Below are 12,141 nucleotides of genomic sequence, written 5' to 3' on the forward strand. Positions count from 1 at the left end.
ATTAGCATCCAAAAACAATTCTACTGGTCACAAGGGCTTTTCAAACATTGTTCACTTTTCTCCAAAATCAGTGTTTTTCCGTCTGCCATCTTGAATCAGTTGTTTTTATTTGAAAAGTGCTGACTCACACCGTGATCATAACATTACATCATTATATATCAACGGAAAGCTTAGACTCTCTACTTTCTTTTTCTTTATTTTTCAACGATCAGAAAGCAAGCCAATTAAAGATATTGCGCGAGAAAGACATGCCTATCAAATTGCGTATATGTACGGCATTCGGAACGTCTCAAGGACGTATATGTACGGCATTCGGGTCCAAAAGGTTAAAACCAAATAACAGTTTTTTCTGGTCAACTCCATTTGCTATTTATGCAAAAAAAAATTATGAAGGTAAATGTAACAGTAAACCGAAATTTACTTAAAATGTTTTCTCGAGTAATTTATAAATCTTTTCAGAGAAGAATAAAATTGCGAGTTTTGTGTACCTTAGTATGTTTATCGATTGAATTAGTATACTTTAAAGAAAGGGGGGAGGTTTGCTTACATCAAGACTTTGTTTATGTTAATGATACTACTATGCTAGTAGTAAGAAGAGCTAGACAATTTTTTTTGTGACCAAACAGTCAAAAGTAAACTTGAAAAAGAAAGAAATAATTTAACGCGAAATCTGATAACGCAAAAATTATAATTTTGATCGTTATTAAGGCGTTTTTTGTTTATTCACTCTATTTTATGAAAATCTGTTCTTTGCAAATTTCTTTTCTTCAATTTCATGGTATTGGAAGATCTTAAATTATTCCTTTTGACGATGATTGATCAAAAGATTTGTGTACTTTATCAAGAGTTTTAGATCTTCAAACTTTTTCCTTGTTCAAAGAAGAAGGAAGAATGAAGCAAAAACAAAGGAAAAGTTGATTTTTAGCATCCAGGTATAATATTTGCTGACTTCATTCACATAAAAACATGGTATGAATAAGAAAAATCAACTTTGACGCCTCCCTTGGAATCAAAACACACAAAGAATAGTATAACATTTAGATAACTAGACCTTAAACATATCACACTATTCCACGAGGTTTTTTTTCTGAAGATTTTGAAAAGGAAAGTGAAGATCGAAGATACTACATCCGAATTATCTGTTTTTTTTATAAGTTCGTTTTTTTAAAAAGTATCATACCATTGTCATTGCAACTTCAAAATAAGACAATAGATAAAGTCAATTAATTTATAACGATCAATTCACTTTAGTCGAGGCTTGGATAATAGTTCTAATTTGTTGGCACTTTTAGTGTCAAGGGTCAGTGTATTCTGTTGTTTTTTTACTTTCATGTCCCTTATAGATCTGAGGATTTTTCTTAAATACTTCTTATCTTTTGGATAATTTTGAATAAAATGTTTTACAAAATAATTCAAACATTTATTTTCTTTGGGTATTATTCTTTGATTTAGTACACGTCTTGTTATTAGAACCCAGTTTATAAGAACATTTATGCTGGAATTTTGGGATAAATTATGAACATCGGAAAAATTTAAGTTAAAGAGATTTCCCAAATGTGCTTAAAATTATTCGAATTCATAAGAAACTTTATTTCTTTTACTTGTTGAGATATTTGTTCGACTTGATGTAAATTCTGTATATTTAAGTGAATTAATTTCCCATTAATTTCAAGAGCGTCAATAAGAACATTTCAGGCTCAAAATTGTTAAGAAAATCGAGGCTCAGCCCAAATTAAGATGTTCTTATAAAAAAACACCCGTGTGTATTTGGAGAATTGAATTGTCCAGAAACTAAACCAATAAGTAATGCCTTTGGAGATGACCTGCGTTGAATTAAAAGAACAAAAATGAATTATACGTTTTTCATAAGAACAAACTATATAAGAACATAAGGCTTCGATGGCCAAAATGTTAAGAACAAGTTGTAAACATTTCAAGGCTTTGCAGACTCTAAAACAGCCAATTTCTTAGGAAAATAGGTAAAAATGGTCGCAAAATGGGGTGAAATTAAGAACATTTTAAGAACACTTTTACGCTTAAACCAAAAAGTTAAGAAAATTCGAAGGCTTCAAAATTTTTGAATGTTCTTATAAAAAAAACGTGTGTAATCATTTTGATTTGTAGCTTCAAGTTCTTATAAAGATCAGTCACTTTTTCCCTCATCATTTTTCAATTTCAACTTCAAATCCCAGCATCGAAATATAATAGATAGAAGAGGGTGAGGAAAGGGACGGAAATTTTATCAAATGAATGTAAAATTCGCAAGAATAAATAATAAAACACGTAACTCGCATTACAAACATTAGAATTATCACTCAGGCCCTAAAATCTGAAAAGTAAAGAAAAACTCAAGAATCTCTTGATAAAAGACCTGAGATGAGGTTTTTCTCCGTTCAAATATGAAGAAAAAAATTACCGTTACTTTTTCCAACGCGCTTACTTCCTTTTTTGAAAGTACTTTGAAATTAGTCGAATGGGTACAAAATTTCAACAAAACCCTAAAATTCATCCAAAATAGGACACACAAAAACGTTTCAGTATAAACTTCTGGTTCTGGCACTTTTAGCCTTTTAAAAGGTCTTTAATTTTAATCATTCCCGGTGAAATTTAGGTTACTTTACAAGAGTCTTGATTTTGATTTTTCGATCATTTATTAATTCTGGGTAATTATAATTTTGGAAGAAAATAATATTCAATTCTATTTTTGGCCAGATAACAATTTCATTGATTGAATTAGAAAAATGCAAGTTTTACTTTTGATCAATTATAAATTTTTGAGATTTTCTTAATACACACCTTTTCTCTTGCATTTCTCATTATGCTAACAGGTACACTTTTTTTTATAATACACGGCTGTTCTTTCTCGAATTGTTCTCATACTGTTCTAATTTAGAGGATGTTATTGAGGTATTTTAAGCGCTATACCTAATTTTTACTACTTTGACCCCTAAATTGCTTGAAATTGAGTAATTTTAGGCTCGGTATTGTTCTTATTTTTTGGAGATTTTGAGCCTCATTACGTTCTTAAAAAATTGTTCTTATAAAAAATGTGTAAAACAACTGTAATGAGTAAACAAAATGATTTCAATCCTTAACATATACACAGAATGACATGAACACAAAAATATGTCAAAACATGAAATCAAGGCGACTCGCACCATCTTTGATCCTTAGGCTTAGGACAATGATGGCTACCAGACTCACTGTTGAAAAGGCATCAGGGACATTTCCAACTGACTTAAATAATCGATTTAAGAGGTTAGATTAAACGTTAAAAAACTAATATTTTCTTTTCCGCTTAAAAGTGAGTATACAAAAGTCTTTTTTGAAAAAATCAGGAATATGCTGTAGACGACAGCTTTTTTTATGGAGAAAGCTCACGATTCAAAAATACTAGTACCCCTTTGAGCCAAATTCGAAACATTCAGACAACATCCATGGAAAGACGTAATTGTCAAAAATTATACATTCAAATATCATAAAAAGAGGTCTTTGGAAGAAAAGAGGTAAAAGAGGGGACGCTTTGATAAATTTTTTGTTTACTTTCACCTAGGATAATATTTGTTGCTGGCGCATCCTGTAAGAGAAAGGAGTCGGGCGACCCCTGAAGAGGGACTGAAAAAGAGACTAGTAACAGAACTGTATACAAACAAACAAATATTCAAAAAAATCAATGTTTAAAATTTTATAAAACTGTTTAGAAAGCTAGGAACTAAAATCATAAAATTCCAATAGTTTTGGATTTGGAGTCTTTCTTTACAAAAAAACTTTGATTTTGTCGGCGAAACAAGTGCCGTGCCGACGCTAATAAGGTAATTTTGTGACTTTGCGATTTTCCCACTGGGTAAATTTACTAAATGTGAGCATTTTTGATCATTATGGGAGAGAAAAATTATTAAATATAAGTCATTCTTTAATCCAGGGCGAAATCTATTAAATCAGTGAATTAAGTCGATGAATCGTAGCTTTTTATGAAAGGGGGTCTGAGCTCGAAACTTGAGTTCCAAGTGCCTGAGGTCTTTTGCGGTTATCCCGCGTTTGAAGTGTTTAAAAACCACTCGAGCGAAAGTTCCGAATTAAAAAAATAGAGAAATAGCGAAAGCAAGAAAAGTAATTATCAAAAAGTGTTAGACAAAAGAAAATTCCTTTTTATCATAATTTGGATGGAGCGAGAGAGGGGGGATCGCATAAAAAGAACAAAAAAAAAAGAAAGATAGAGAGAAAAAAAATCATCAAACAATAAAAAAGCTATCATCTTTTTCTTTTCAATTTGATTTGAATGAACCTTTTTGTTTGTTGTGGCTCTTTATTTTTTTCTCTTCTTATTCAAACAATAGAGTAAAAAAGTCGACAACGTAGTGCAATCTTATAAAAAGGCAGAGCAAGGAAACCGAGAACATTTATTTCACCTCACTTGGATCTGCAGTGTAAAGATCAACAACTTGAAAAACAACATATCAACTCAACTCAACGTTGTTTTTTTAACATATATTTGAAATCAAACAAATTTCTCAAATATCAAAGAACAAATATAGAACAAGAAGATTTGTGTTTTTTTGGAGTGGAGAAAAGGTTCAAGGCAACCATATCATAACAAAGTATCAACGAGCACCGGATTTCAAACCAATATTCTCAATGACGATTATGGATATGACTGGCACCACCACGCCGCTGTCGCACCACGATATGGTGATACAAAGTAGCCGACATGCCGTCCCTGGGGAGTACGATATCAAACCACTCGTTACAGCCCCACCGACTATCGGTGAATACACATCAGTCAACCAAATGGGTAGTCAACCACCACCGCAAACCAGTTTAGACTCTATGTCAGAAGGATCACCGAAATCAGCAAACTCACCAATGAAACCAAGGAATTATCAACACGCTAAACCACCATACAGTTACATCTCACTCATCACAATGTCCATACAAAACTCTGCGTCCAAAATGGTCACTTTAAGTGAGATTTACCAATTCATCATGGATTTGTTTCCATACTACAGACAGAACCAACAGCGCTGGCAAAACTCAATCCGACACAGTTTATCATTCAATGATTGCTTCATCAAAGTGCCACGATCCCCCGACAAGCCCGGTAAAGGAAGCTTCTGGACACTTCATCCAGATGCTGGAAACATGTTCGAAAACGGATGTTATCTTCGCCGACAAAAACGATTTAAATCTGATCGCAAAGGAAACCCGATTCCACATTCATCTCGAGGACAAGATGACATGTCGCCGTACGCTAAATACAGTCAATCGATACAAATGGGAAATTCTCCGAGAGGTGCTTCTTCAGGACCTGTCGGTGTCCCAGCATTTTTACCAGGAACATATGGAGCTTACCGAGGACTTCATTCATTCAATCATCCATTCGCTATTAAGAACATTATAAATGCACCAGAACATGAGGGTGATTTCAGATATGCTGATCCAATGCATTTTCCGTATCATCCATCAACATTTACTGCACCATTACCATACGGTGCACCAGCAGGTAAAGAAGGACTATCAATACCACCAACCAGTACTGAAAGTTTTAATTTGAACACTTCTCTTATGAACCAATATTATCAGAACTCATGCATGGTTCCTAATAATACTGGACTTGCATAAAAACTTACTTTATTTTGCTGAAATTTCATTTTTTTTTTAGATTTTTAAAAAAACTTTGTGAATTTTTTTTAAACAATTCTTCGAATTTTTCTTTTTTTTTCAAAAACATTAATTTTAATTTATACATATTTCATTGGTAAAATTTTAAAAAAGGAATTAGTTAGGTAATATTTTTTGAGATGCGTCTTCTAAAACTTCCAATTTTCGGAGGTTTTATTTTTCAATAATTTTGAATTTTCTCTGTCAGATAACGAAAATAGACAGCACATTTTTTGGTTGCTAAGAAGTTAAAAATAAAACTGTTTTTTATAAAAGCCGTCGTAACCAGAGAACTTTAAAAAATTGTTTTCGAGGATTTTTTTTTTCAAAAAAAATTGAAAATTTTAAAAGAAATTTTAAGTTTTTTTTCTAAACGAGAAAACTTTATTATAAAGAAAGGTTGTACATATATTATATATTATATTGATATTACATGTTCGATAAATTACATATACATACATAAATACGTTGATAACACTAAAAGCTATTTACAGAAAGAACATATTGAAACAAAATCAAACATTTTTTTCTTTAGTTTTTACTTTTATTTTGGCTTTTTCAAACTTTTTTTTAAAGGTCTTTTGTTATTTTTGATCGTTAGGCCACTGCTTAGGGTTCAGTGTTGTCTAACGTTGAACAATAAGAGTTTTTTTGTAATATATATTACATGAAGTTGTACATATTACCATATTACAGTCCTTTACTATTTATGATTAGTTATATACACTTATTATACGACAAAAGAAACAATAAACAAGGGCTCTCTTGATAAATTAAAAAAAACACTTGTACATTTTTCTTAGCTGTTTTGGTATTTCAAGGGGCGGTTTTTATTGGTAACCTTTACCTCCCCCAGTTTTCGAGCAAAAGGATCAAATTTTATGTGCTATTAAACATGTTTTTCAAAATCTTTCGACTAAAATGACTTTTAAAAATCAATTGCACTGAAAATCTTATGAATACTTTGTCCAATAACCCAAATTGTTCGAGGATGGTGAAAAAAGTTTTAGCCCAAAAATGAAAGTGTTTTAAAAAATATGACATTTTGACCCTTTGTCAATACAAAAAATATATCTAGCTAATACACCTTAGCCACCTTAGGGTGAATATATTCGTTTTTTGCATTTTGGGCATTCTTTAGAATCGAACATAAAACTATAAATCATTATATTCTTTGTATCATTTCTATTTATTCTTGGAGTACAGTATCTAGAAAATATGCCTTTTGCCATAGAAAATTTGCTCGTATGACTATTCTGATTTCTCTTTGAAAGTTTAATCCTACAATTGTTTTCATCCTTTTCTGATTTCTTGGGGGAAAAATGACGTATTTTACTTTTTTAAGGCTTTTTGCAACGTTTTTCTCATAATTAAGTCGTTATAGGGCAATTGTTTGTCGGAAATCGTTCTCACCATTTTTGGCATTTTCGAGAGACGTTGTTCTTAATAAATTGCTCAAATAAATAAATAGAATTTTTACCAACGTGACCTACACAAGTTTGATTGTAAGGTAATTTTAGAATGCCCATACATTTATTTGGGTAGTTTTAAGCCTAGAACATTACTCAATCTACTGTTACTCTCGTTAAATTATTTTTGACAAAGAAAATTTCTGGGCAACTCAAAAGTGTCATCCGAGCAACATTGACGTCATAGGACTCCAGTTTATTAAAAACCTGGAACGATAATTGATGGCATTGAAAAATATTGCAGCCCAAGTGCAAAAAAAAAAAAAATCATTTGAAAATCGATAGAACTAAAACGCTCTCATTTTCATCTCAAAATTTACTCAGTTGTCTCGTTTACATTAGAGTGGGCGATTTTGAAAAGAATAATCTGAAGTGTTCTGTTTTGAATTTTGCAATCCAAAAGTTATTAGTGGATTTTCTTCTAGAAAGAAATTCCTTTTTGATATGAAAATGATTTAAACTTTCCTCTTTTCATATCAGTTTCATATACCATATTTGGTGACTTATTGGCTTGTAGTGTGAAAATCCTGCTATAGAAATGTGTCAAATTCTTAAGGCATTAATTCCAATTTGAGCATAGGTAAGTGCATGGGACAGAGTGCAACACAGCATTAGGGTAAAGATATCTACTAGTTTTATTTAGTACCTATTGCTTTTCCATGAATGAATGAATGAATGAATGAATGAATGAATGAATGAATGAATGAATGAATGAATGAATGAATGAATGAATGAATGGATGGATGAATGAATGAATGAATGAATGAATAACAAACCAGTATTTGCCACCGTAACAAAAGAGGGGCGAAGTGTATGTACTTTTCATATCTTATCTTAACGTTTGGTATATAAACCATATTCCGGCATGCTAAGAAGTCCGTATTTATTATTATTCGGTAGCATTTATGATAATATAAGAATAAGAACCTTAAGCAACTATGATTTTTTAATTCCCACTGCGGTGGCATTTATATCTAATCTATATTCCCACTATGGTAAGGACAACAGGCTGGAGATAAAAGAAACTAAATTTGAGCACGATCCTCTTTAAAACAAATAAACTACATGGAATCATGGAATCGAGTCAAGCGAACGAATGACGCAATTGCGAGACCGTCTCCCGTGATCAAAACGCGAAAGCCGGAACAACAACTATTCGACGTCTTTCCGGGCGAAAATCTCTTGGTGTTTTAGTAATGGCTGGAATATACGTAAGAAATACAGAGCCGAAGTATCATAAGACGAGTGTCAAAAACGGAAAATTTTACCTTATATGGCCCATACCACATAATACTAGATTAGCGATTAACAAGGCGATTTCGTCACAACCAAGGATTTTGAATTTCTCGCACATGAAAACGTGAGAAATCTTTAACATTTTTTAAGGAAAAGAAAGATTTCCAATGAATCATATCAAAATTTATCTCTACTGCTGACAAAGCTAGTTGAAATTTGAAACTTTAAGTAGGCCAGGCCTCACAACCTTGCTTCATTCATCTCGTGTACATTAAAGATAAAGGGCACGAGTTGGGCGGTGTTCAGTTAATAGGGAAATTGATAAGAAAGTACACTCACGAAGTGATTTACACTTTAAAAGGGGGACGTTTGGTCGGAAGTGATTTTGGTGTAATTCGAGAGGGAATTCTCTTGCGAGCTGTCTCGAAATGCTGTGATTAGCTAATACTTACCCCTCAGGTTATTTTGCGTAATCGCGCACAAGGCCAGGAGCTAGTCACGGATCACTACCATAGATTTAAAAAGCCCGAAAGGCTAGATGTCGTGCTTTAAGCCATTGCAGGCAAAAAAAAGTGAATATCAGAAAAAATATTTTTGCAATTGTTTTCGAAAACCCACGGAGCTTCTGATTGGTCAAGCGCTGAAATTCTATTGTAATATCACGTGACTTAGGTAGGATTTCCTACTTAACCACGGCACACTTTTCAGCAAAAGCTTTACATCTAGCCCTTCGGGCTTTATAAATCTATGACCACTACAACGGCAGGGTAAACGAATAATTTCAAAAAATGGAAATGAAGTTCCGGCTCTTTCTCTTGCCCACTCTGTGCTCCCTGGCCCATTTAGAGAACTCAAGATCAACCCGCCAATATTTTAGGCAAAAACGCGCGAGTGTATTCAAGAAAAAGCAAGCGAGTTAGAATACAACGAAAATGTTAAAAGCATCCCGCTATAGACTAAAAAAGACAATTACCACGTCCAAGTTACTCGGCATCAAACTCTTTTTCGTTAAACAAAAAGAGAGATGGTGAGATTCCTAAAAAATGTCAAAATCGCCCATGGCTAGGATGGTACAGGCTACGTCTAAGCATGACAACGTAAAATCAACAAAAGCAAAGGAGACATTATATTATTTTGTATGAAGAAAACACAGCTATTAAGTGACATTGCTGGCGATTAACTATGAATAGGCGCGCCAGAACTCAACTAAGATGTCCAACGCATAAAAGGATAAAACACACAGCCGCTCACTACACCGTTTGCTGTATTTGCAGATAGATCGAAAGGGATTTAGAAGATCAAAGAAAAGCAAGGTAATTTTGGAATGCGTAGGCTCCTTTTTCCCATGGCAAGTATAATTGAGCAATATCTATGATTTGAATTTCTTAATTTACTGACGTGAGGAGCTTTGGGAAATAGCTCTGCAAATTTGGAGGGTAACACCTTCCAATCTATCAGGTGTATTGAGTTTAAAGTCCAAAGGGCTAGAGGAGAATCTCTTTGATGGAAAAATGAAGCCACTTATTTCCCATTTAAAACACGTTAACCGACGTATATACGTCAGGTTCAAAGGAAAAGTTATCGCAAAACTTTTCAATATGAGACGCACAAAAATAAAGAAAATACTAGATCCAGTGCATCATCCCAAATACAGCGCAAATCTTAGGGCTTCACTTTTCTTGCTTGCAAAAGGTTCAAGATTGCCCTTTCGCCCTTCGGGGTTTAAATCCTAATGATCAGCCTGCAAACCATAACTTTTGTAGGATTAGAATAGTTTAGAGTTTCCATAGAAGGTCAAAAGGTCTGTACAGATGTCCAAATGAATAATAATTTCGTATAAAGGACACACGAAAGCAAGTAGTGACGCAACGTCTTCGTGATAAATCCTAAGGAATTAGTAAAATGCGTGAATTATCAAAAAATCGGCAAAGTTCAAAGCACTGCAGTAAATGCCAGTTCAAAGCACTGCAGTAAATGCCAGTTCAAATATGATATCTCACTAAAGTAATCTCAGAGCTAACAAATACACCTCTGTAAAGAATTGGCTTCAGGCTGAAAATAACTGTCTCGTCGCGTCGTGTGAGTGGTTTTGTTGCAAACATCAGCATTAATGGATTAAAGGATTATACTAGCGTTGAAAATTAAGGAAAAACACCCCCTTCAGTGCCAAAGAACGTTCCAAACACCCCAGCTGGCACACAACGTTGTTTCAACGTATATCTATCTAACGTTAAATGGACGCTGTGAACGTTAGATAAATCTTGAAACAAGGTTGTGTACCAGCTGGGACTGAGCGATACAAGTTTTTTATAAGAACATCCAAAATGTTTACAGCCTTCGGGTGTTCTTAACATTTTGAGTTTTGAACCTATAAAAATGTTTTTAACACATTCTTATTTTCATTTTATTTTTTCTTATTTTTCATTTTCGTGAGCATTTTTGTCCAATTTCCTAAGAAATAAGGTGTTCCAGAGTCCGCAAAGCATCAAAATGTTATTAACTTGCCATCGAATCCTTATGAAACCCTTACCGTTTCGAGGCCGTAGGCTTAAATCAACATTTTTTTGGAAATAGAGAAAGGGTCTGTTTAAACTATTGGTAGCCTTCTAAATGCTGAGATTCTAACTCACCTAAAAACATGCCATATCCTTTGAAAAGCGACATTCTTTGAATTTAAGTATCTGAAAGATTGCTCAGTAGCTCCGGAACTAAAATGCCGAGACTTCCGCTTAGCGCGATGAAATTGTGCATTAACACTTAAGTAAAAAATAAAAAAGACGAAGGGGGTTAAAACCCTTTGAAGTTCGTACTCAAATCACGTGGGCGAATGAATAACAGGTTGAAGTATTCAAAATACCGGTAGGCCGGTGTAGCTTGAAGTGAAAGGCGGAGAAAGCTCGGTAAAAGGGAATTAACTTCAAGTGACAATCTACCGCGCACTTCATGGATTTCTTTCAATGAAAGATATTTGAAGAGAGATTTTTTGTTTATTTTGAAAAGGTAATTTTCTCGAGGTTAGTTCCTCTATCTTGTCAAACCATAAGACTCATTTCTGACAAGCCATAAGACCCACTTCAAAACGATCAAAAAAGAACTTTTGAAACCAATCCGACATGATGGGGGTAGAGAGGATCCCGAAAATTGATATTCCCACGGCAAGTATATAGGAAGAAAAAAATGAAAGTTATTTCAAACGCTGAAATCTTGATCGACCATCATTAGTAGAACCGACCATCATTAGTAGAACCTACAAAATTGAAAAATGAAATTTGCAGTACAGTAATATTTATTCGCAAAGACTTAGAGTTTTGATCACTTTTTGATAGGATTGTAAATAATGAGGTTAAGTTTGTGTAGCAAAAAATAAATATTAGCTCAATGTCCAAAGAATTCTTCTCCGAGAAAGACTTGTTTATGAGGAGGAGGGGCTGAGCGTTTAGGGAATAAGGAATATCTAAGCCTGAAAGGTGGATAATTTGACAACTCGTGATCCGAAATGACCAACTGATAATAAAGTTAACTCGTTAAATGATTAGAATGGCTTAAAAAAGAACTTTGTCCTAACACCTTAATTAGTCCATAATGGCTTTTAAATATACAGATCATTTTGGGGTCATTTTCTTAAATAGACAATAGAGTCAACAACATAAAGTCCCTTATTGAAACTTTGTTTGAAACCAACCCAACTAAAGAGTTTCTTAAACGTACTAGCAGCTTGCAAGGGACAGTGGGAAAGGGGAAATGACAGACCCCGATCTTTCTTTTTGGTAGGGGCGAA

General features: G+C 33.6%; 1 protein-coding gene across 1 annotated transcript; it reads left to right on the forward strand.

Annotated features, from left to right (window-relative positions):
- The first annotated feature begins 4,394 nt into the window (after positions 1 to 4,394).
- On the forward strand, positions 4,395 to 7,672 carry LOC136803357 (forkhead box protein A2-like). Its single transcript, XM_067060083.1, has one exon. The coding sequence runs from the start codon at positions 4,636 to 4,638 to the stop codon at positions 5,617 to 5,619; it is 984 nt and encodes a 327-aa protein (XP_066916184.1). The 5' UTR covers positions 4,395 to 4,635; the 3' UTR covers positions 5,620 to 7,672.
- Positions 7,673 to 12,141: the final 4,469 nt, after the last annotated feature.

Source organism: Clytia hemisphaerica, unplaced genomic scaffold (assembly GCF_902728285.1).
Source record: "Clytia hemisphaerica strain Z4C2 unplaced genomic scaffold, Clytia hemisphaerica genome assembly, whole genome shotgun sequence".
Classification (NCBI taxonomy): Eukaryota; Metazoa; Cnidaria; class Hydrozoa; order Leptothecata; family Clytiidae; genus Clytia; species Clytia hemisphaerica.